This window comes from Pongo pygmaeus, chromosome 13 (genome assembly GCF_028885625.2).
Source record: "Pongo pygmaeus isolate AG05252 chromosome 13, NHGRI_mPonPyg2-v2.0_pri, whole genome shotgun sequence".
Taxonomy (NCBI): domain Eukaryota; kingdom Metazoa; phylum Chordata; class Mammalia; order Primates; family Hominidae; genus Pongo; species Pongo pygmaeus.
The window spans coordinates 67,372,180-67,398,807 of record NC_072386.2 but is presented as its reverse complement, the minus strand read 5'-3'; the positions used below and the strand labels follow the sequence as shown (position 1 = coordinate 67,398,807).

Below are 26,628 nucleotides of genomic sequence, written 5' to 3'. Positions count from 1 at the left end.
TGATTGTCTTTCCTGTGTTGCATCCTCTGTGCTGTGGGAAGAAAGAAAATGGATGCTTTTTGGGGGGAAAAAAAAGGAAAGTAAGAAACCTAATATCTAACCAAGAATTATGGGGAAAAAAAGACAAGGAGAAAATTAAGGCTCAAAGATATAATGACAGATTTATCGGGGGAGACCTTACTTTTGCTTTTATTTCCATATATGTGCTTTGTTGTACATAATAAATTGTACAAACATAAATTATAAGTAAATATGCTCAGACTTTTAAAACATATATAAAAATTGGAATGTTACTAATAATTCAATTAGCTGTGATAATTATTTACCTTCCTTCTACATGTGTTACTCAACTTCCTTTTTGTCAGTCTTCTCATGCCATACGAGTATTCAATGCTGTTATACACCAAGAGTCAGTAAACTCTATGACCCACAGGCCAGATCCAGCCCACTGTCTGTTATTGTACACTTAGCCAACTAAAATTGGTTTTTACATTTTAAAATGGTTGAAAAAAATCAAAGTAAGAATTTTTATGACACATGAAAATTACTTGAAATTTAAAGTTCACCATCCAAACAAAGTTTTATTGGAACCCAGCCACATTCATTTGTTGTGTATTGTCTAGAGGTGCTTTCCTGCTACATGGGCAGAGTTGAGTAATTATGACAGAGACAGTATGGCCAACAAACTGGAATATTTACTATCTGACCCTTTATAGAAATGCTTGCCAGTGCCTTTTACACACTAAAATGCTCTTAGCATTGTCTAGTGTATATTTCACTAAACAATGCTAGTTATCATTAATATTAAGCTTCATAAAAAGTAATAACATTCATATAGCCAAAAATACATACCAGATCTAAAAAATGTCATCCTGTATTGTTCCTGAAAATGAAAAGACTAAAAAGAAAACCAACTATTAATTATATAACAAATTCATTATTATTTAAAAATAATATAACATGGCCTTAGGAATATAATGCGCTAAGCTCATTTTAAAAGGACTTATATTCAGAATATTTTATGTATTTTGTATGAAAAAACTTTTAAGCCAATAAGTTACACCTGCTTTCTTGTCATTTGATCAATGTATCTGCTTATTACTGTCCTTCAGTTCCAAACTTACTCTGATTACCTATGTTATTTCTCTATTTTTACCTACTGTCTGATTTTTCTTAATGGAAATGCTCACCATATGCTTACAGTCTTTGGTGGGCAGACAAAGGGAAGAAAGAAAACTTAGAAACCAAAAGATAAAGAAAAGAACTTCAGTGTGGACATAGTCATGGGCACATTAGGACACTGGCACCTCACTGAGCAGGGCTCAGGTGTCATACAAGTCCTTTGAACTTATCTCTTTGGACACAAGGCAGACCAAATTCTTATCCACTGATACCACCCTATCATGTTGGCCAAAGAATCAGGCAACCACGTGTGTTTCTGGGCCAGACTGACCCATCCATAAAAATATTTTGAGACAATGAAGGAAATATTTTACTGAATTGTTTTGAGTTATTTATTTCATCCTATTTCCCCCAAATGTAGACTTTCCTGGCCTAACACACTGAGAATTTGTTCAGATTCTGTCTGATGCACTGATGTGTGCCTTGTTGGTTTATTAGCTAGATCAAATCTCCCTGGGACATTTCCAAGGTATTTAGTGTTTCTTAGCTCAGTTGTGTCATCTAAGCCTGCTTTCTGTTTAGTCTCTTACCTCTGCATCCTCACAGTTAGTTCCATTTCTCTTTATCCAAAGTCTCCTGTAATTTGGCCAAGTCACTGTTCATCAACTGTAAGATCAGAAAGTGGACAAGTGCAATAAAGGAAGCTGACATCCAAACACACTTTGCTCCTGCGAACAACTCTCCTACAGTTTGCAAAATGCTATTTCAGGATGGGCAATGGCTTATATTCAGCAAGTTAGGTGGTGCCATAAACTGAGCTGACTTTAAGGAAAAGACCCATTGGGAAATTGACATTTGATTTTTGTAAAAGTAGAACTGTTTTCTAAGTTAGGAAAGGTCAATCTTAGAAATATCAAAGCTGTTTTAATCTTATTTCAAACATTCTCCTAATAACTTCTTTGAAACACCCAAAATTCAAAATGACAAGTTAGTAAGAAACATTAAAATCATGGTTAATGACTTCAGTATATAAAGACTGCATACAAATTTATAACAAAACATTAAGAGCAGAAAAACCTGAGCAGACTGATTTTCATGGACAAAAAGACAGGAGCAGACAATTCTCGAAAAGAGAAAATACTACATGTTAGTAAGTAATCTGTTGGAAAATCTTCAGCCTCACTGCTATTCAAAGAAATTCCAACCAAGACAGCAAGCTATCATTTTTTCACCTTGATGTGTCATTTCATGCCACATGTAATTTGATATGAAAAAGATTCTAAAAGGGTAGATAGATCTCCTGCTTAAGAGGAAACAATCAAACGAGTAAGTTCACATATCACTACGAGATGAATAAGTTTGTTCACCCCCCGCGGAAAGTTATTTGGTAGCCTGTAACCAAGAGCCTTAAAATTTGCAATATGCTTTGATAGTCTGTTACATAGAAAATTTCAACCTTGAAAATTTCTGTGTACAAGGTTATAATTTGTAGTGTTATTTATAATAGTACCCAAAAAAACTAAGTATTTCACAGTAGAAGTACAGTTAAGCCCACTATAACTTTACTTAAGAATTTGACCAAAAAAATGCTTAGACTATAATGTTGAGAGCAAAATATAGAACATAAGATTTTACGTCTAGGGGTCACAGTCCTTTAAAACTGCACCAATATAGTAGCTGCAGACCCCATGTAACTTTAAATTTTAGTTTTAGTTAGTTGAAGTTAAATAAATTTAAAAATCATTTTTTCAGTTGCATTAGCCACATTTTAAGTGCTCAGTAGCCACATGTAGCTAGTGGCTTCTGAGTGAGACAACAATGGTACAAAAATGGATTTTCATTATCTCAAAGTTATTTTGGATATACTGACATAAAATAACCTCCAAAATTATGCATAGCTCAAAGACTGGAAGAAAACAAAAATTAACAAAAATACAACAGTTTTATGTGGGCAATTCAACCATGGGAACTTTTTTCTTTTCCTACTGTTATTTTTAAAGTGTTCTATCATGACCACATATTAACTTTATAATAGAAAAAAATTGAATTATTTCAAATAATTTTTTAATGTAGAAATGAATACACAAGTATAGCTTGGGAAAAGCCAATTAAAATTTACTCTCCACAGTTGAGTGTGTGTGTGTGTGTGTGTGTGTGTGTGTGTGTGGTTTGTAGCGTGCTGTTAACATTCAGGTAGTATCAGAACTTCAGAAACTCACATTCTTAGGGAATGGAGCACTACTGAATTGGAAAGCACTCTTGCAGGTGTTTGCACACAACCATGTATACATGCAAATACATTCTACATGTTACAAATTGAATAAAAACTGACTATAGTATATTTATATTAAATTTAAAATGACCACACCACCACGTCCTCTGTTTATTGTTCTTCACAATTCCAAACAGATAGGTTACAAATGCATTCTTTTGGCCTTCACTTGTGCCCTGGAGCCAACATTAAATGCTCACTGTGCCTCACTAGTGATACTCAAAAAAAAGAAGAGTCACTAGTGTCTACAGGAATAATCTGTGTTGTCTGTTTTAAGTTCATTTGTGTCTGCTTCTGGCTAAATCTGGCAAAGAGATACTAAGCAGACCTGAGCAAATGAGCTATTTCTACAAGCAGATGACCTAGGATGCAATGGAAACAGATGCCTGTTCAGCCAAGTTGTACCTTTGTGCTCTTGACACAGTGCTAATGGGTCCATTGAAGTTCAAAATTAGAGTCCACCCATTCAAGTAGCCACTTACTATAGGTCTGTCTAGTTGTCTCCTTGGCTCTTTTGATGACTGGCTTGTTGCAATATCCCAAGGCTGCTCTGTTGATTATTACTGAAATATTGTTTTATGTGAATGGGGACATAACCCAAGGAGTTGGAATACATTGGGATGCTGAATAAGTTATTGTTCTGACTAAAGTGTGAAGGTAAATCTGTATCCTAATTATGCAAAAAAGGAATGTCTTTTCCAACAGCTTGTGGGAAACAAATTATAGCCATCAACTTAGACAAGTTTGTAAAGTAGGAAGCATTGATCATCATGAGATTCAGTCTGGAAGGAATGCCTGTTACACCAGCTAATGGCAATTACCCATCTCGTAGATACTTAGTAGAGGGAAACGTCACTTACAACATCACTTACCATGACAGTGACAACACATAGGATTTGAGTTTGCTGTGCAATAGAGCAGCTTTTAAAAGGCAGTGGTGGCAGTTGCTTTGGCCATCAGACATTACATCAGAGAGCAACGAGAAGGTGATATCTCTTGAGCTGTTAGTGGCACTGCCACTAGATGATAGCACAGAATAATGGGTGTGGAGAGAGTACTGGAAGGAGGAGAGAAAGTTCAGTGAATTGAAAAGTCAGTGTCATGAATACACAACCGTTAAATACCTGACTCTCAGCTCAGTAAGTAACCCTCATGAGAAAGGGAAAGGAAAGAGTTAAGGATAGACTGCATGTAAGTTAAGGATAGACTTCGGATCCCTGACATCTAAGCATAAAGTAAAAAAATAAGCATAAAGTATGGCACATAGGATAATTGCTAAATAGATCAGTGTGCTGTGCAGTAGACTTTGGAAGGAGGTGGTTGGTCACTTAACTGAAATACTAGGAAATATTAATCCATTCATCTCTGTTAGTCCTACCTCTGTAAGTTCTAGGACTGTAGGCTTCCACATCGGAAAGGGTTACACATTTGTCCTGCTTCCTGTCACTCAACGTTCTGGCTCTCTACTCTCCTTTGTCTCTCCTTGATCCCCAGTCTCTCATTCTGTCTTCCTTTTTTCCTCCTCCACTGTTCTCCTACAACACACTCTGATTTGCAGCAGTTCACTTTACAAGGGCCTGACATGTGACTGCATCTTATTGCTTAGTAACCTTAGACCTGGAGGTAATAGGCAAATATGTTCTATTTCTTTTCTTCTCTAAACATCCTATGCAGGTAGAATACATTGATGCATATGCAGAAACTATAACATTAAAACCTTCGCCAAATTTGATCTCAAATAATTGCTTGCAAAGATTTGCCTAGACTAAGAAAATTATCAAGGAAATATCTATTCAGCTGAGTTTGACGTTCTTATTTCTATCCCGGCTGTGTGATTTGGATAGCAAAAGTGCAATGGCTAGGAACCCGTCGTTAATTATTTCTCACTCCACCTACTCCATTTGTATATTGTATCTGTTGTTTTCTTGGTTTGCTCTGGGGTTGAGCGTATTGAGCATCTTTAGAGATTTTGAAGATCCTCCCCTTTAACGGGTGGAGAATCTTAGGAAGAAACATTCTCTACATAAGGAAAATTGGCAGAAACCTGGATGACTTTGCAGTTTTCTATAAATCAGATGTGCCTGGATTTGATAACATGGATAAATTAACTATGTGCAGTTCCAGGGAACGGAAATATTTCACTGGGTTTAGTTTGGTCAGAGATTTGAGAGAAGCAAATTGCCTAACCAGGAGGTTCTTATGTAGCAATTTTGCCATCAGCGATAGAGGCTACTGTGTGCTCAGGCCACAGCTAGGGGGTTGGATGCATTGTCTCATCTATCCTCACAAACCATGGGAGATACATGAGGAGACCAAGGCTCAGAGATATTTAGCCACTTGCCCAAGGACACAGAGAGTATTTGAAACAGAGCCATGTTTCCACTGAGGTCCCTAGCTCACAGCCCTGGCCTGTCACCAGTGGGCCACATTGCCATGTCAGCGTACTCTCCTTGCCAGATTGTCTGGAGCACATTTCCATACAGCAGATTCATGTGAATTCCTATACTTTTTTCCTCTTCCCACCTCCCTCCCCAACAACAGGAGTTTGGCACAGAATGTGTTTTGAATTCTCACAGCGTTGACATCAGATAGGACACATAACAATGTGATCCTGCTGGAGATACAAAGTCAGACACAGCAAGCTTTTCCCTAAACAGTCAAGGGAGGAAAGAAATATGCAGAAGACTAGGCTTACAATTTTTTTTTCATACAGCTTTGGAGTTATTTGTCTTCTGGGTTTTTGCATTTATTTACCCAGTAGACACAGACAAATGAGATAAATACCTGAGAGAGTATGTTCAGATTTTTCAAATTCTTCAACATTTGCTAAGCTACAAATGATAATATTGATTCAAATTTTACATTATGGGTCATTACATAGAAAGTAAATCAACTGGTCTTGCTTTTTAAAAGTAATGACCTTTAATAAAGTAATCTATAAGGTGTTCTTTAGTGAGTTATGTCTTATAAGAAATAGTGAAGCTGTTACAGCAATTAAAAGTGAAGAGTATAGGTTTGGAATGTCTTATTTAAAAAAGAGTGAAGAGTGTTATTTAAAACAGTCTTGTATGAATTCCGGAGCATAAAATTCCTATATTCTGACAGTCTTTTTTTCTTATCAATTTCATAAGCAGAAGTGGTGCCAATAAAAATGGTACCTGGTATCAGCGTGTTTCATCATGTACAGTGTATGGAATGAGGCCCTGTGAGCTACTTGGTATAAAAATTTAGAGTGTAGGTGTACCCAGATGTTGTCTTAACCTGAAACTCTGAAGATCTGTGTTAAAAATATCATAAAGCAACATAAACTGTGTTTTCCCCTTTTACTGAGCAGTCGACTTTATAGACATGCTCGTGTATTCATTCTGTGTCTGTATATCTGGACTTCACTCATTAAGTAAAGGGCATGATGGCTCTGGCCTTCTTTTTTAGCAGAAAGCTTAGGGGACACAGAATCCCAGAATTGTGAAGACAGAAATTATCATCACAGAATCACAGTCACCTGACTGGCTCCTGGCATCAATTAGTGAGTCTGTAGATCACTTAAGGTCACTCAACACCCAGTGTGTCTCCCTGAGAAGAGCATCTGCACCCTGGAAAGTTTTATCACAGTTTCTCTGGGTTCCATCCTACCTCAGGTCAGCTGAGAACAGCTTATAGATGACTGTCAGGCCCTCAGTGATGATTGTTATGAATGCCCTCGTGACATTCTGCATGCTTATTTCTTAACTGTCTTGTTTTGCATTTAAGGATATATTTTAGACTTTATGGGAAATGTAATTCAATGTAGTTTATCAATGTATTGCTGGGAGAAAAAAATACCACCCGGGAGAGACAGGTGGATAACTTATATCAGGTAAAAGAATTGAGGATCTTAGTCTAAATTTGTCTTTGCTAAGAAAAGAAGTGCGTTTTGTGAGAATATGTTCTTATTGGCAAGATGATGAGGAGTTGCAAAAGTTATTAAAATGGATACTCAAATCTCTAGTTTAATGCTGACTTTTGACAGAGGGAAGCACCAATTTGGTGGAGAGGGATAAGGAAAGCCAGCCTGCTGAGTAAATGTTGACTTCGATGACAGCAAGGATGCAAAGTGTAGACACGAAATATTGTCCCTTTAGGCCCTTTGGTAATTGTTATGCAGAGATTTGTGCCAGACAGTAGCCTGAAGAAAGCTAGCTTCCAGCTGGGGTCTTGGGCCATGTCCACTGGATCAAACCTTATCCTTAATCAGAGGAATGTTTGCTCTCTTTTCCTCCTTGCAAGCTCTGATTCATCTATAAAGATTCAGTTTGAAACTACCTTTCCTTTTAAACCTTCCGTGATCCACTGCACGTCAAACCTTTCCTTCCTGTGTCACCCCAGCCTCCCCTACTTATCACTGCTTTGGGCCTACCATGTGGACCTGTGATGATGCATTGCATGCTTGTTTTCTTCAGTCTTCCAGGACAAGGGCTGTGTCTGCAGCATGCTCATGCCCAGCAGCTCAGAAGCTCTCATATGTGTCCACTGAACCGTTGGCAAACTAGGGATAGGACATCCTGTGCTGGGGATGGGAGGAAGGTGCAAGTCCAATGGGGTTCGGGAAAGAACTGCTTGGGGAAGTTGGGTTGACCTGGATATTGAAGGATAAGAAGTGGGGACAGCATTGTGGGCCACAAGTCAGGAACATGTAGTCATGTGGCAGTGGTGACATGGAATCTGTTTATCAGGAAAAAAGACCATTGTATAGGGGCTCAGATTAAAGACAGTGCCAAGCTGTGAATGCCAGGCCAGAACTTGTAGCTTCACCCTGTAGGCAGCCTTAGTCAATTACATGTTAACGGAAATGCATCAAAAAGCAATGTGTTCAGGATATCAGAGATCTTGAGAATTGATTTGAGATGTTAAATAAATATTAGAGGTATAAGACCCTTTGCTGATGTCTCAGACAGGGCTTTCACAGATGACTGGTCAGGGTAGAACACTCAGGGGTCACACCATCCTGCTTGCAATTACAAAGCAGGGAGCAAGTACCCTATCTTTCTCCCTCAGGGCCAAGGATTGGAGTGAGTGTTTCCCAGTTTAGTGTTCTACCCTTTGGCTGGTTCCAGCCCATAGAAGGAATGACTTACCTATCAGTGTGGTCTAGGCGAGTCTGACATTTCCATGGCCTCATGTAACTGAAGCAGAGACCAACGAGGACACACACCGTGGTCACTAGCTTACAGCCTGTCATCAGCCTTTGTGGCCTCTTTGGTCCTCCCTTCTCTGTGTAAGTGGCGCCCAGGCAGGACCTACTTCTGGCAGCCCACCCTGTCCCTGCTCTCCCTGATCCAGCTCTCTCACCTGCACCAAAGCCACCCTCCATTGGGAGGGACAGTTGTTTCCAGCTCAAGAGAAGTGGTGTGTGAGGACAACTGGCAGTTGGAAGCCTCCTAGAGCCTCACACAAAGTCTAGGCCCAACCTGTTAACAAGGAGCCTTGTTTTGGGATAGTAGAACCTTTACTAGTATCCTGCCGGGTGTGGTGGCTCACACCTGTAATCCCAGCACTTTGGGAGGCCAAGACAGGCGGATCACTTGAGGTCAGGAGTTCATTACCAGCCTGGCCAACATGGTGAAACCCCGTCTCTACTAAAAATACAAAAATTAGCCAGGTGTGGTGGCGGACACCTGTAGTCCCAGCCACTAGGGAGGCTGAGGCAGGAGAATCGCTTGAACTCAGGAGGCGGAGGTTGCAGTGAGCTGAGATTACGCAACTGCACTCCAGCCTGGGCAAGAGTGAGACACCATCTCGGTGGGGGTGGGCAGGGAGGGGGACCTTTACTAGTATCCTCTTTGTACATTTCCCAACTGGTCAAAACCCCAAGAAAAAGAGGGTGTGATTAACACCACCCCCCAGACTGCCTTTAAACCTGTCTTCAGAGTAAACAAAACCTCCTTGTTTTATATTATGGTTCATACTCGTGGCTCGTACATTGATCCCTCTTGAAACGTCATGCTCTGGCAGATTACTGCAAAGCAGGTGCCACAAAGTCTCCTGGGACGTGCTGTTCCCTCATAGATTTCAATTTTTACGGAGCAAAGTGGATTATGCCTCACACTCTGCACGTTCCACTACCTTATGAGTCATTGTGAAAATCTCATTTAGTCCATTTAGGATTTAGTCCGGGGCTTGATAACAGAGCATGTCGGTTTGTAACTGTTCTTCCATAAAGGAAAAATAAAGGCATAAGGCATTTTTACTATGGAGTGGAAAACATCATATAGCATAGCATAAAGAATCTTAATTGGGGGGGAAAAAAAGAAGTCTGCACAGAATCAGACGCTCAGCTGTATGTTTTGACTTGCACTTCTTATCATGAAAATGGGATAGAGCATCACCTCCCTTGTTGTCCTGGGCTTGGCAAGCTTTCTGTACCTTCCAGCTCAGTGCGGTCTTGTTAGAAATGCAGACCCTCGGGCTCCACCCCATGCTGAAGCAGAAGCCTTGTTTTAAGAAGACCCCCTGTGATTCATAGTGACACTAACAGTGCTTCACAAAGTTGAGTGTGCATTCAAATCACCTGGAGGGCTTGTAAGAAGCAGATTCCTGGAGTGTCCCCTCAGAGATTCAATTTGGCAGGCCTGGTTGAAAGTTGATCTCATCTGCCAGTCATCTGCCCATTTTAGCTTTCCCCTGAGCTAGAAGCAGGCTTCAGTCCACGTGGCACCTGGTGAATGGAGGTATGTCCTTGAGCAGCCCCAGACTGCATGCATGGGTGAGCTTCAGCAGGACCTGCCTCCAGAGCAGCCCCAGTGCAGCAGTACTGGGTGCAGATGGGCAGCACCCTGGGCAAGTTGTCTCTGGAACACAATGCTGGGCTCAGTCGGGCCCCAGTCCAGTCTGGAAATTGTTAATCAGAGAGACATGGTACACCTTCTTCTATATCAGTGCAAAGTCAGGCTCACCCTCCCTGTCTCTGCACATAGTCTAGTCACTTCCCCTTGAAAGTCTCCAACCAGAAAATGCTCTACTAGGACCCCTTCCCTTGGAACCCATCACGCCCCTTCTCAAGAATGCTAAATATAATAAGGCTTTCTAATGGAGACTTGCTTGGTTGATGCCCAGTTGAACATACCTTTAGACGGGGCTCCTCTGAAGACCACAGCATGACTTTCTAGAATTTCTCTAGTTATAAGTAACAGGGGTTAAAAAGAAAAACACCACTCTCCCATCAGGGATGTCACTATCTAATTAACTTTCTTTAAATTTTTTAAAAAAAATTATTTCAGTTCTTATTAAAGCCTTTGTCTTCAGTCCTGAAACACTCAGCCTATAAAATCTCAAGCTACAAGATATCATTTCTCAGTGTTATTTCCAGAGCTTAAAATCTTATCACTGGCTATGAGAACTAGTAAAAGGCCTATAGACAGTAAAGGTATGTTAAAGTCTGTGCTGTCATTTATATAAAAGAGAAATGTATACAGTGAAATAAACACTGTCTTTTGAGCCATGAAGTTATCTTTCATTATATCAGCCCACATATTTTATTAATTTTAATTATCTATGCAATTGTTGGCACAAAATTAACAGGTTGAAGAGATTGGGGACAATGGACTTTGGCTGATTTGGCAAAGATCTGCTTTGGAAAAGTGTGCCTTATGACTTGATTTGAACTGGCACACTTTACAGAAGAAAAGAAGAAGACATATTCAGGATCCAGATTATTGTACTTGGTAAAAGCTGAGTTCCCTGGAGGTTTCCAGAACACCAGTCAAGGGTTATGCAGAGGAGCAATACATGGCCTTTGTAACTCTTCACTGTGAAATTCCAGGAGCATCCTACCGCAGGCAGGCAAAATCTGAGCAGAAGGTGTTCATAGCCAGTCTATTCAGTCATTCTCATTCACTTCCTTGTATAAGTTTGGAGGGAGGATATATCCAGGTTTACCAACTGGAAGTATTTTGTATAATAAAAACCAGAAAAATACAGCCCCAACTAGTTGAAAACACAGAAGGTTCTTTTGACTGATGTTCCTGACAAATCTAAAGGCATGACCAAGCTTAGCCCTGGTTGGAGCAAGAGGTTAAAAACCAGGTGAGCAGGACCCAATTTGTTTTTCACTCACTTTTCCAAATGGCTGCTAAAAGCTCCATGATTCCTTTTCCACACACTGCATGAAAGCAAGGTTCTCTGTTCCAGAGTTCCCAGCAAAAGTCCTCAAGTTAATTGGCCTAGTTGAGATGCTTGGCTAAACTGATTACCATAAATGAGGGAAGGGAAGCTCTAAGTGATTTGGGCCTGGATCAGAGCCCAGCGCCAAGCCAGCTCACATGGCAGGAAACTAGCATGCTCTGGTGTAAGCCACCAAACCACCCTGTAGCAGCAGAGGTGGGCACAATCCCAGGCAGCCCTTTCCATTGCCACAAACCCAGTCATAACATGGAGAACTAAGAAGGGAGGTTGGAAAGTGTGTGCAGGATGAAGCATGCCCATACATCCTGGCTTTAATCTCCTCATGGGAAGGAGAATTCCCAAATCTGCTGCCTTCATCTGTAACCCAAGTGTAGGAATGATTTAGAGAGGTGAGTCTATGGGAGAAAGAATGGTAAGGAGAGACGAAAGAAGCTCTGAGGCCCTCTAGCTTTTGGCTGATATGGTGTTTTTTTGTTTTTTTTTTTTCAGAGGAATGATTTAACTCAGGAACAGCCTCAAATAGCATCTTCATTTATAGTAGCAAGCTGACTAATTTTCTTGAGAATCCATTTAGGGTTTCTGTTACCAAGGTAGGCTTGAAAGTGTAGCTTCAGGTGAGAACACTTACTCACAGATGCTGAAAGTGAGAAATATTACATTTTTATCTCCACATAATTACTATGTGTATCTCCACAATTCTATATTAATAGTATAGTGAAACATAGGGAGAAAGCATGCACTCATGAACAGGAAATGTATGATCTTACAACATTTTCCATGTGTTTATAAAGGGTGTGTGTGTGTGTATGTAGAGTAATAACTCTAGAAAACATCTAGAAATATAGATATGCTTTTGACAAAGAAGTAACTGTTTTGATTGCTTAGAATAGAGTTAATTCTATTAACTCTATTTATTTGTGAGGCCCCAAATAAATATAGCTTAAAAAATACAAAATGAAGCCATATCTAGTCCTTAGTTCAGATCTCAAGTGTTTAGTCATTAATGAATGATTTTTTTATGGGAATTTATGACAGTGTTCCAGATTCACAACATGATTCTCTAGGCTTTCAATTATTTTCTCTTTCAACCGTAAGAGCTATTTTAGCTGATTTTTATTATTATAAAATAAATACTCCCTTCTGCTTGTCAGTCTGAGAGTTTGCATAATGAAAACAGCCAATGTGTGTCATGAATCATTTGCATATAAATCCTGACAAATCCAACACAGGGCTACAAAAACTGGTTGTATACAAAAGATGAGTTGGACTTACAAAATAAACACAATTCACAAATTAAGTAATCATATAATTCACTCCTTGTTTTTTCTGATTTTTTTTTTTTTTTCCAGAACCGAATGGAGGAAAGCAAGGCTCTCTTTAGAACAATTATCACATACCCCTGGTTCCAGAACTCCTCGGTTATTCTGTTCTTAAACAAGAAAGATCTTCTAGAGGAGAAAATCATGTATTCCCATCTAGTCGACTACTTCCCAGAATATGATGGTAAGTCAGCACTCATACAACAGCTCAGTAGCTGTGAATAGGTTTTGTCTCCAAACCCCAGTGTGGGAGTTAACGCACTACAGCGCACCATTGCTGCCCTTGCCCTGTGCAGCCTGTGTGTTGAAACTGATACAGTAGGAATTGTTGTTTGCCCTGTCTTTTAGTGACACAAAACATTGCATTCCTTAACAATGCTAAAAGTCATAGAAAAAGAAACTCATGGCTGGGCGCAGTGGCGAGCGCCTGTAATCCCAGCACTTTGGGAGGCTGAGGTGGGCGGATCACGAGGTCAAGCGATCGAGACCATCCTGGTCAACGTGGTGAAACCCCGTTTCTACTAAAAATACAAAAATTAGCTGGGCATGGTGGCGGGCACCTGTAGTCCCAGCTGCTCAGGAGGCTGAGGCAGGAGAATTGCTTGAACCCGGGAGGTGGAGGTTGCAGTGAGCTGAGATCGCGCCACTGCACTCCAGCCTGGATCGCGCCACTGCACTCCAGCCTGGCAACAGAGCAAGACTGTCTCAAAAAAAAAAAAAAAAAAGAAAGAAAAGAAACTCATCTGCTTTGAAATAGCAGATCAGAAAAAGGAACAATCCAGTAGTTTTGACCAATTGTGTATTAACCCTTATAGTCCCCTCTGTCTCTCCCTTTCATTTGGTTACAGTCCACCTCTGCCTCTCCTCTCTCTGGGGAGGAACACAATTTTGAAGTCAAGAGCCCACCACTGAAATCAGTCTATCAAGGTTGAGATCCCAGTTCTGACACTTCCTATTTATGAACTACCATCAAGTCACTTGATTTTTCTGGGCCTTAGGATCAAACTCATAGGATTGTTTTGTGCACTGTAGTATATAACATATGTGTACATTTAGCATGATGCCTGACATGTAGGACACTTACTGAATACTCAGGAAATACTTCCTTTTTTGAAACTTCATAGCCCAATGAAGTCCCACCACCATTAGTAATAGTAACCCACTTTTAAGCTCTTTGTGCAGCACTTAGCATCTATAGCATCCACTTCACTACTCCTATGGCTTTGCATTATTTGCTTTGTTCTTAGAAAAGGATCTTACCCTCCCCAACTAGACTGTGAAATCCTGGACAACTAGACACCCAACCCATTCTGAGAAACACTTGAACACTTGGTGATTGGTAACAAAATGCATCCACATGTAGCCACTCTGTAAAACAAGTGAGAGTCACCACTACTGCCCTATAAGAGTCAATGTGGCCAGGTGTGGTGATTCACACCTGTAATCCCACCACTTTGGGAGACTGAGGTGAGAGGATCACTTGAGCACAGGAGTTCAAGCCCAGCCTGGGCAATGTAACGAGACCTCTCTCTACAAAAAATGAGGCAGGAGGTGGGAGGCAAGAGGTCAAGGCTGCAGTAAGCCATGATCCTGCCACTGTATTCCTGCCTGGGTGATGGGAGACCCTGTCTCAAAAAAAAGTTTATTTGGCAAGATAATCACATCTCTCCTTTATGGCCCACCACCTGGTTTTATGAATAAAGTTTTATTGAGACATAGCCACACCCATTCACACCCATTCATTATACACTGTCTATGGCTGCTTTCACACCATAACAGCAGAATTGGGTAATTGTGACAGAGATAGAATAGTTTACAAAGCCTAAATTACTCTGTGGCCCTTTACAGAGAAAGTTTGCCAAGCCGTGGTCTAGATAGTTAAGAGCACAAGCTCTGAAAAGTTCTACTTTGCCACTCACTGTCTGTGTTGACTCAGACAAATTTATTTAGCTACTCAGTTTATCCCTGGGCAAAAAAGAATTGAATGGAATCATATGTATGTCACATAGCAGAAACCGAAAAGTATCTACCATGGAGGTGATGTAACAACAAGAGAAGAGACTATTTTTAAAATTACATTGTCAACATATGATATCCAGAATGGATATCATTCCACAGTGTTTTTGTACTTCTACAAAAAAGTAATTACTTTAGAAACCAAGATTAAATTTAGCTTCATAGCTTTCTATGATGATACAAACACATCAGGGATGGAGGTTTAGTCATCTTTTCATCCCACATGGAATGTGGTACAGTCCTGGCTCGTGAAAGGGAAATGTTACATGTTAAATGAATTGAAGTTCCCTTCTCAAATACATGTAAGATCCTGAAGGTTGGTGAATTGAAAATAATATAAACATTTGGGGATGTTACCAGATGTTAGAAATGGTACCTTTTATTAGTAGTGTGTTCATATCCTCTCTTCAAGTACATTTTCCTTTCTGCTTTGCTGTTCTTTGAAAAACACTTTCTCAGTCTAAACAAACAGTGTTTTCTCTTTCACTCCTTTTAATTTGCACTAGCCCGGAAATAAATCATCAGTGCCTGAGACTGCACTTCTCAGTGTTGCTCAGAAAACTATGGAAGGAAGTGACTGTGTGGGTAGTTAACTTGCTTTCCCACCTCAACAAGCTTCAAACACGTCTACCTGAATACAGTAGGCATGAAACATCTGGCTTAGATCTAAACACACTTGCCTGCCACACACACACACACACACACACACACACACGAGATTCTTCTTAATTTTTCTTGGAACTTGGTAAGAATCAGCGTGTGAGAAATTGCCACACCATACACAACACCCCATTTTGTGGGCTGGCACGTTTTCATGATGTGCTTGCATAAGGGAGGATGCAGAACAGATAGAGCATGGTGCCCACGGAGGTGAACCCTTCTGAGAGGTTCATTCAAACTTCTCAGATGCAGCATACCTAGCCACACTTCACAGTTGCTGATTTTTCCGCAATAAAAGACTTAGTCTGTGATCAGTGTTTGCAGTGCTGTTTTTTGATCTCTGCACCATCTTCCTAATCTCTTCATATACCTCCTTTCTCCAATAATTTCCCCAGATTCCCCACCACTACAAGCATTTTCCTCCCAACATGTGCCCATTGTGAATATTCTGAAATCTGAAGTTTTTTGTTTTTGTTTTTTTTTTTTACTGTTACCTTACCCCAGTATACATATAATGCACAGAGGAAACTTGGCCACAGAAAAAGAAAAAAGACATTGATTTTGTTATTACAAAGCCAGTGCAGCAGTCATTACATGAAACTCCAAGCCCTTGTAAGATGAGCAAAACTGAAAAAATTGAGGCCCACTCTGCAGTGATGTTTTTGTAATAAGCACATTTATAGTATTATAAATTTCACACTTCCACATTTCTGTACTTACAAGGTCTTAATCATAATGAATGCCATTTCTGTATTTCTCTTCAAGAAAGGAAATTACCATTTCCACATGGACTTGAATTGCAAGATTGTTCATAGAGACTGCAGAGTTCTGCTCCTGCTGTGATGGCTGTAATGATTTCTTTGTAGTGTATGTTTATTCAGATAGCAATTTATGCTTACAAACATAACACCTTTCAAGTGCACTTCAGTAAACTTGGATCTAGTTCTTATATTCTGTAGGGTAAATAAAAAAGAAAAAAAAGGTATAGTCCTTTCCTTCCCAAATAGAGTAAGTACAAAATCATACAGAAGTTCATTCAGAAGCCAGAAATATAATGTTCTTTTTATGAAATGAGAGACTTCTCCAGCTCTGGTAATCTGTTACTTTCTGGTTTTGAATAGTTTTTATTACTTCTCTGGAGTTAATAAGTTAATAGTACATTGAAAAAGATGGAACATTAATTATATATATATTTGCTTGTATATATACTTTACATATTGTTTTTAATTGTACTTTTTATCTATTAAATATGATGCCAGCCATCTTAGTCATTAAAAAAAATTGAATTCTGGGCACCTACATCAAAAATTCAACATTAAAGTTGTACAAATGAGGGTAGTCTATTTGTTTTTATAATTCTTTCCTCCCATCTTCTGGCATTATCAGATATAAGTTTATTGGAGTAATCTCCAATTTATAAAAAGGTTGGTTTGAGAATAATTCAAGTCAACTGTCTGAAGCTCAGGGTACATTTTGTTAGAAATGGTGGTCAAGCCCTCAATAGAGTTCTGCAAGATCTCTTTATCCCCACTAGTAGGTAACAAGAATATTGATGATAGAAAAAAACCTGCTAGGTGTGGTGGCTCACGCCTGTAATCTCAGCACTTTGGGAGGCCAAGGTGGGCGGATCCCTTGAGGCCAGGAGTTGAAGACCAGCCTGGTCAACATGGCAAAACCCTGTCTCTTCTAAAAATACAAAAATTAGCTGGGCGTGGTGGTGCATGCCTGTAGTCCCAGCTACCCACGAGGCTGAGGCAGGAGATTCGCTTGAACCCAGGAGGTGGAGGTTGCAGTGAGCCAAGATCATGCCACTGCACTCCAGCCTGGGCAACACAGTGAAACTCTGTCTCAAGGAAAAAAAAAGTTTCTTATTGCTTGGTATAGAACTAACTTGAAAAAATAGGAGGAAATGCATATATAAAGCAACACAAAGACAAATAAATATATGATAGGTATCCAATACTTGAAAGGTGATGGTGTTTTGATGTTATTTACAGTAAGTTTTAAATTAATATATCTATCAGTACCTATGAAATACACTTTTAAAACAGCTTTGTTGAGATTTATATACCATGTAATTCACTTAAAGTGTACCATTCAGTGGGTTTTGATATATAACATTTTTTTAATTATAAAATTTGCCATTTTAACATTTTTAAGTGCACAATTCACAAAAGGCATTAATTACACTCACAATGCTGTGCAGCCATCACCAGTATTTTCAAAATATTTTCACCACCCCAATTAAGCAGCAACACCCCATTTCCTTCCTCCCCCTAACCCTTGGAAACCTCTAATCTACTTTCTGTCTTTATGAGTTTACCAATTCTAAGTACCTCATATGTGTGCAAGCATACAATATTTGTTATTTTATGTTGGGTTTATTATAATGTTCTCACAGTTCATGCATATTACAGCATCTATCAGAGCTTTACTCTTTTTTATGGCTGAATAATATTCTTTTTGTTTCTGATATTCTAATAGTCTGGTTTTGTTTTGTTTCTCCATTTATCTGTTGATGGACACTTGGATTGTTTTCGCCTTTTGGCTGTTGTTAACAATGCTGCTATTAATGTACATTGCTTCTCGCCCTTTTGACTAAGATCAAGTGTCTATCAGAGCCCCTGCTCTCAGTTCCTTTAGATATATACATTGGAGTAGACTAGCAGGGTCGGTCATATGGTTATTCTACGTTTAGCTTTTTGAGGAACCACCAAACTGTTTTCACAGCAGCTGCACCTTTGTACATTCCCAACAGTGCACAAGAGTACAAATCTCTCCACATTGTCCCCAACCCTTGTTATTTCACACTTTTTTATAGCCATTCTAGTAGATGTGGAGAGGTCTCTCACTGTGGTTTTGATATGCATTTTTCTAAATGATTACCATTATTGAGCATCTTTTCCTGTGCTTATTGACCATTTGTATATCTTCTTTAGAGAAATGTCTGTTCAAGTCTTTTGCCTATTTTTTAATTGGGTTTTTTTGTTATTGAATTGTAGGAGCTCTTTATATATTCTGGATACTAAACCCCTATCAGATGACATGATTTGTAAATATTTTCTCCCATTCTATAGATTGGCTTTCACTTTCTTAATAATGGCCTTGGCCAGGTGTGGTGGCTCATGCTTATAATCCCAGCAGTTTGGGTGGCTGAGGTGGGAGGATTGCTTGAGGCCAGAAGTTCAAGACAACATAGTGAGACCCCCATCTTTACAAAAAATTTAAAAATTAGCCAGGCTTGGTGGCACCTATAGTTCCAGCTATTCAGGAGGCTGAGGCAAGAGGATCACTTGAACCCAGAAGGTTGAGGATGCAGTGAGCCATGATCATTCCACTACACTGTAGCCTGGGTAGCAGAGCAAGACCCTGTCTCAAAAAAAAAAAAAGTCCTTGGATACATAAAGTTTTTAATTTTGATGAAGTCCAATTTATTTTTTGTGAAAAATACGACCTGTGCTGTGGTGTCGTATCTAAGAATCCATTGCAAAACTACATTTTTAGTTTATCTTGCTAGATATGTCACAATCCTTTTTCAAAGCATCTAGGACAATTCTTGGTACATAAGAGACTCCTTCTTAAATCAATGTAAGAAAATATAGGCTGGGCACAATGGCTCACACCTGTAATCCCAGCACTTTGGGAGGCCAAGTCGGGTGGATCACCTGAGATTAGGAGTTTGAGAACAGCCTGGCCAACATGGCAAAACCTTGTCTCTACTAAAAATACAAAAATTAGCCAAGCATGATGGCAGGCACCTGTAATCCCAGCTGCTCCGGAGGCTGAGGCAAGAGAATTGCTTGAACCTGGGAGGCACAGGTTGCAGTAAGCTAAGATCTTATCACTGCACTCTTGCCTGGGCAACAGAATGAGACTCCATCTCAAAAAAAAAAAAGAGAAAAGAAAAGAAAAGAAAATATAAACCAATTGTTTTATCATCACACATGAACTGAACGCTACACAAATGTAGTGTGCTCAGAAATACCAGAAATCTATGGAAGTGAGACTGTTACAGAGGCCTATTGTAGATAGACCTGACCTTACAAACAGGTGTTCTGTTCTAAGAGAGATATCAGTCTGGAAGATGTAAAATGATCCGTAATGTTGGGTCATTTGGAGGACAGATTGACAGGAGAGCACGAGACAGCTGTATCTTTGTGCACACTTTTTATATAGCTGAAACAAGCATAATTAATTCAGTTGAACAGAAGTAAACCATCACTCCCCTGATGAAGAGCCTACAGTGGCTCCCAATCACTCAGGGGATCAGAGTGAAAGCCAAGCTAAGAAATAAACTTAGCCTTGGCTTTCAAGTCATCTGTCTGCTTTCACCTATCCACATTTTGTGAATGGGTGGGTGCCTGGGTGGGTGGATGGATGGTCAGTCATAGTAGTTAGGGAAAATGATTATAACAGATCAAATCTGCAGTGCAGATGTAGGCTTCATGAGCAATGACACAGTAAGTATTTATTGAACCAATGATGATTGAATACATTAGCAGATTAGGTAACAAAGTGTCCCTCTTGTCTCTTGGCCGAAAGGACCCCAGAGAGATGCCCAGGCAGCCCGAGAATTCATTCTGAAGATGTTCGTGGACCTGAACCCAGACAGTGACAAAATTATCTACTCCCACTTCACATGCGCCACAGACACCGAGAATATCCGCTTTGTCTTTGCTGCCGTCAAGGACACCATCCTCCAGTTGAACCTGAAGGAGTACAATCTGGTCTAATTGTGCCTCCTAGACACCCGTCCTGCCCTTCCCTGGTGGGCTATTGAAGATACACAAGAGGGACTGTATTTCTGTGGAAAACAATTTGCATAATACTAATTTATTGCCGTCCTGGACTCTGTGTGAGCGTGTCCACAGAGTTTGTAGTAAATATTATGATTTTATTTAAACTATTCAGAGGAAAAACAGAGGATGCTGAAGTACAGTCCCAGCACATTTCCTCTCTATCTTTTTTTTAGGCAAAACCTTGTGACTCAATGTATTTTAAATTCTCAGTCATGCACTCACAAAGATAAGACTTGTTTCTTTCTCTCTCTCTCTCTTTTTCTTTTCTATGGAGCAAAACAAAGCTGATTTCCCTTTTTTTTCCCCTCCTAATTCATACCTCCCTCCTGATTTTTTTCCCAGGTTACAATGGCCTTTATCCTAGTTCCATTCTTGGTCAAGTTTTTCTCTCAAATGATACAGTCAGGACACATCGTTCGATTTAAGCCATCATCAGCTTAATTTAAGTTTGTAGTTTTTGCTGAAGGATTATATGTATTAATACTATGGTTTTAAATGTGTTGCTCTGGATACACACATAGTTTCTTTTTTAATAGAATATACTGTCTTGTCTCACTTTGGACTGGGACAATGGATGCCCGTCTAACAGTTAAGTGTCATTTCTTTTAGATGTTTACCTTCAGCCATAGCTTGATTGCTCAGAGAAATATGCAGAAGGCAGGATCAAAGACACACAGGAGTCCTTTCTTTTGAAATGCCACGTGCCATTGTCTTTCCTCCCTTCTTTGCTTCTTTTTCTTACCTTCTCTTTCAATTGCAGATGCCAAAAAAGATGCCAACAGACACTACATTACCCTAATGGCTGCTACCCAGAACCTTTTTATAGGTTGTTCTTAATTTTGTTGTTGTTGTTGTTGTTCAAGCTTTTCCTTTCTTTTTTTTCTTAGTGTTTGGGCCACAATTTTAAAATGACTTTTATTATGGGTATGTGTTGCCAAAGCTGGCTTTTTGTCAAATAAAATGAATAAGAACTTAAAAAATAAAAGCTGGTATCTTAAAATGTAAGAGAGTAAGACTGTGAAGCCTAAAATGACTGGCTGAGAATGAACCAGAAATGCCATTTGCCAAACAGTTGTAACTATAAATTTGATTCTCACGGTCCATTCTTTTCTTTGTCCTTAAGATGACATTGTTAGTGTTCACGTCCCATGTTCAGTGTCCAAACCGGCAATGTAAAAAGTATCCTGTGTGGTTTAACAGGAAATCTGTTTATGTCTCTTTATTTGAAACCAGTTTTACTCTCAGTGGTTCTTTAAGTTCAATGAAGTCTGCCAGGAACATTGGTTGGTAGTATTATTCTGACACCTTTAATTTCCAAAATCTGAAGTTCCTGCTAGTTTACCACCTTCAAGATCTTCTTGAACTGGTAACTGATTAGGTTGAACTTATGGAAGATTTGTGGACTTAACTCAAAAGTAACCTCTCAGTGTTCTATAGAACATGTATTTGTGTAACTGAACCTACCAGGAGAAATGTTTGGAATTCTATATGTGCAATTTTTCAACAAATGCAAAAAAAAAAATACAGCACATGTATTGACAAGCTTCTGTCAAGCAGCTTGAGTTGAAATTTGATTTAAAAGAAAATAAATCATGATTGTTCAAAGCTGCTGGGACGTTAGAATTAGGCCATGATACTGGTCTCATTTTAACTATAGTGGTATTTGGCACTAGTCTAAACTTCCATATAAATCACTCTTTTGGAACAACAAAGGGGGAGGGAGAAAAATCACAGCCTGTTAAATGAGTACCAAAGCCACCAAACAGTAATGAGATGTTCTCATTCTTGATTCTCCCAAGCCTCAAACAACCAACACAGGTTACTTTTTTTTTTCCCTTGCTCAGAAAGCACCTGTAATTTAACAAACAGACTGCCTGTAGGTATAGTGCAATTACAAATGCTCTAATCATTGTACATACATCTCTCTTGATATTGCAGCATCCATACTGGCTTTGTAATCATTAATTTTTTGGCAGATTGAATGTGCTGTATTGATATGTATCTATGTAATTGTATGTCTATAGCTAATTCACATTTTGAATAATGTTATTTTATTTACTTTTTTAAGAGAGGAGAATGTAAATTTGTCAGTTTATTTCTGACTAGGGATATTTTCTTTCCATTTAGAAAAGAAGAAAAAAAAACCTTACTGTCGTACAGAGCGGTACTAGCGTCGTGCTGTATAAAATCATTTGCACATTCCTGAGTAGAGGTATACTGATTATAAGACCCAAAGGTAATTTCATAGCAAAATACATAAAATCAGTCGGAGCTTTTATACAAACATGGAAACCAACTTTGTAGAACTTTTGCCATTTGATCTAGGATTGGAATATGAGCTTTTATACAATTCATATTCTTATTTGGCAAATGCACAGTTTAGTATTACATCTCTGATGGCCTTTACTAGAAAGGCAGTTTTAGAAGCTATTGTGATCCACTAAGGAAATGTTTTAACAGCTAGAGACCACTGCTTGCCTGAAAGGGCGTTCTTAAATTTGGTGCAGCAAAAAAAAAAAAAAAAAAAAAAAAATTAAACAGCATTTGAAGGTCTACAGTGTGTATAGAGAAAACCTCATCACAAGATCATAAGTGTTACAGTTTTAGGGAATCAAGATATTCTATTTAATAGAGCTATAGTAGATGTAGTCAATTAAACCTGATATCAAAGCTTGAAGAAGCTGAGCAAAACAGGGAAAGATTGTTATATTTGTCTTTATGAAATTGGGATGGAATTTGCTATGCAGAATTGAGGTTTGTGGCTTCACTGTTCCTGTAGGGTGCATGACAAGATCCCTTCTCTTGAGAAAGGAAAAAATTGATCACCCTAGCAGCAGTGATGCATAGAAACCTAATTTTAGCCACACCAGTCAATCGAAGCTAAAGGATTTTCTTTTTTGTTTCTTTGGGGTTTTATTGAAGGGGCTGGGGCGGGACGGGATTCTTTTCAGTTTTGTATAAAAACAAAGTTTACTCATGCTTTATATTATATTGTGATTGCAAGCGTTATAAGCGTGTGCCACTGGCCTCCTATTGTTGATGCTTAGGTAATGGAGACCTGTGGTGAGTTTTATGGTGACTTGGGCATGTCTTATTCAAAAACAAAAACATAAAACACAGAAACCTTTCTTCAGCATACCAAGGCAAGCAGCCATTTCATGACTCACTTAACACATTGCAGTGTACCAGTTTACAGATGATTTTTCCCTTTTTGCGTGACATGGCAGTTCTAGCCCCCAGAGAATTCCTTATTTGTAAATTGGAAGTTTCTACTATGCCTTACAGAGCTTAAATTCAGAAGTTTGTGCCTCATATCTGAAACAAAGGGAAATAACACACCCATTCAAAAGTAAATAAATCTCCTAGAAGTTTTTGTTTTTAACATTTCCATATGAAGAGCTCTGTTGAATGTCATGAATAGACTGGAAAAAAAAAATTTAGGAACCTGCATATGTTGTTTACTAGCAGATGACAACTACAAAAGGAATTTGAAGAACACGTAAAACTTGTATTTTTTTTTTTTTGGTAGATTAACTAGCAGACCTGTTTTAAAAAGGTAATTCAGCTAAAGGGCAATTTACTTTTTTGTACTTCAGACTATCTTGATTGTCAAAGTGTACGAACTGTAATTTTAAAATTTATACTGCCACATGATTGTAAATTTTAGTTGTCTTAAGTTAGGAATTGGTGAAAAGCTATTTATGCTGGATTTGGGTCAAAATGACTTATTTGCAAAAAAATAAATAATGGGAAGAAAGGGCTGTATAATGAAATACTGCAAGACTCACATATTGGTTGGAAATTTCCCTCAAATCACCTACCGATTACCCTTGATTTCCCTTTGTTTTCAGTTTCTCAAAACGAATGAAATGAAATATAGCAGAATGTTAACCCATATAAAAATAAAGTGTACCCAAATATTGTAATGTATATTGCTGCTCTTCTTCAAATTAAATAAGGGTTTAAAACCACTTAATTGGTAATCAACATCTCAATTGATACAAATAAGGTGTGCTTGGTATACATTAATATTTTCTTCCAAAGATATATCTTTGGTTAGAAACACAAAAAAATAAAACTAGTAATATTGTATGTTTATCTATCTCTACATATTTCCAGCATATGTAGCGTTAATAGATCTGTCCTGGTAACTGTGTCTTTGGGATTTCATTTTGGTTCCATCAAATTAGGAAAAGAAATGGCTCAGTTGTATATGATTAGCTAGAGATTTTTGGAGCCAGACACCTGCTGTTTAGTAGATAACTTAGTACAGACCCTAAACTTGTCATTTGTTTTTCTCACAGAATAGCCATTTCCTGCTGTCTTCCCAATGATCACTGCCCTTTCAATAACACTCTTGCCTCTAGAATCGTATGTTCAAAGTATGAATACACATCTAGCACATAGTAGGTGCTCAAATATTAATTTCCTCCTTGCCTTCCTTATCTACCCTGTATCCTCCATTTCCCCATATGATTCCAACCCAATATAGCAAATGACATTTACATGTTATGAAAACATCTGTTGGGTAAAATCAGATCTTGGATAAAGAAATTCTGACTTTTATATAAGCTTTTGGTAGGCAGAAAAAACAGGAAGGTATTCGTTGGTAGAACATTTTTAAGTTCAGGAAAGAAAGCTGGAATAATACTATGTAACTTTGTCCAGGTTACTTTGACTGACACACGTTTTTGGTGGATTTCTTTTCCTCAAAGAACTCTCTAAATGCAACTCCTTGCTGGATTCCTCACCCATCATCCTGTTGGAAACCCTTACTAGACCTATGTATTTAGGGAGTTTTGTCAGAAAACATTTTTAACTTGCAGTATTTAAAAGAATATTTACTGTTCCTAAAATGTCATTCAAATGCATGTATTGTCTATTGTTTGGGGATGGGAACTAGTTTTGCAAAAAACACCTAATGTTGTATAATAATGCCCCAATGATCTTGCTGGTTAAAAATACAGTATTTTTGGCCATAATTTTGTACTATAGTATTCTTCATTGTTGAGTTTTGCTTCCGTTAAAGTTGCCCGAGCCCCTCTCAGAATGTTTTGTATTAGCAGGAGTATTGAAATACATCTTTCCTTCCTTAACACACCTTGTTGTGCACATTGCATTTTCCAAAATAAACAAGTTTAATGGTTTCAAAAAAAAAAAAACAGCAAAAAACCTTTTCCCTTCTGTGTATAATCAGAAATAACAGTCACCTGTAGTGGAAATACACATATTGGTAGCATTTATCAAATTTGCTCTTTTAAAAAACTTGCCTTAATTTAGGTTATAATTAACTGGTTTAAAAAAAAAACTAAACTAAATAACTGTCCAATAAAGACTTGAAAGGAGCCAGCAATCTTCAACCTGAGGCAGTCTCCCAATCAGTAAAAAGAATCCACACGTCTGCCCTGGTTTGCTGGGTAGCACACTGGACTCAGGCCAATGGCTGGCTTAAGAGTTTTCCCCATTTGAACACTGGCAGTGAATAGGTAGACTCCACATAGGAAAAATGACCTGTCACAGGTGTCCTCTGTGAGTTTTAGAAACACACATCTAGGCTTTTGAGGTCAGCTAAAAATCAGCTGCTTCTGGGAGTTTTATTAAGTGGAGGTGATGGTGGCAAGTGGCTTTCTGGAAAATAGGTACTTTTGTGGGGACTTCAAGCCACAGCAAAAGCAAAACCTGTTCCTGTTACTTGTGATTAAGTCATTCCAACTGGCAGCCAGCCCTTGCTTATGGATTTTTGTTTTTCAGAATACGTCCCCTCTAAATACTAAGAAATGAGAACGTCATTTTTGCTTAAAGGCCTTCAGCTCTCCTTGTGTGATTTAGAGACCATTTCCAGTAGATGGTGTTCTCTCTGTCTTAACTGTTCAAGGAATGGCGTGGCACTGACTGTCATCTAGCACAGGCCTGGAGTGATGGTTCCCACACCCTAGTTCTGCAGAGACACTGGAGTGTTAAGCTATACAGGAGCACTCCCCTCTCTTTGGCCTTCTAACCTGAGTTTGACCCCTTTAGGACCATGATCTATTTGTACCATCATTCCAAAGACCCCCACCCAGAGAAAAAAACAAACTCACTGAACATTCATTGGGCCAAATATTTTAACTTGACTTTTTGGCTCATAGAGCAAGCCTACGCCATCAGATTGTTTTCTGTCCTGTCTTTCTGGAAACGGTAACAAAATAGTTGGCTTGAAAGCTTCTCTGCTTTACTCCCCATCTTTCCTGCCTTCTCACATTTTTCTCTCAAGTTGTGATACCCTGAGTCCTGCCTCTTG

General features: G+C 38.9%; 1 protein-coding gene across 3 annotated transcripts in view; it reads left to right on the top strand.

Moving 5' to 3' along the window:
• The window catches only part of LOC129044246 (guanine nucleotide-binding protein G(q) subunit alpha), a 311,030-nt gene extending 285,700 nt beyond the window's left edge, over window positions 1–25,330 (top strand). For all 3 annotated transcript variants that reach the window (XM_063649615.1, XM_054502021.2, XM_063649616.1), the window contains 2 exons: window positions 12,904–13,057; window positions 20,092–25,330. In XM_063649615.1, the coding sequence (XP_063505685.1) occupies window positions 12,904–13,057; window positions 20,092–20,282 (345 nt within the window). In that variant the 3' untranslated portion in view covers window positions 20,283–25,330. The remainder of the gene's footprint in view (window positions 1–12,903; window positions 13,058–20,091) is intronic.
• Window positions 25,331–26,628: the final 1,298 nt, after the last annotated feature.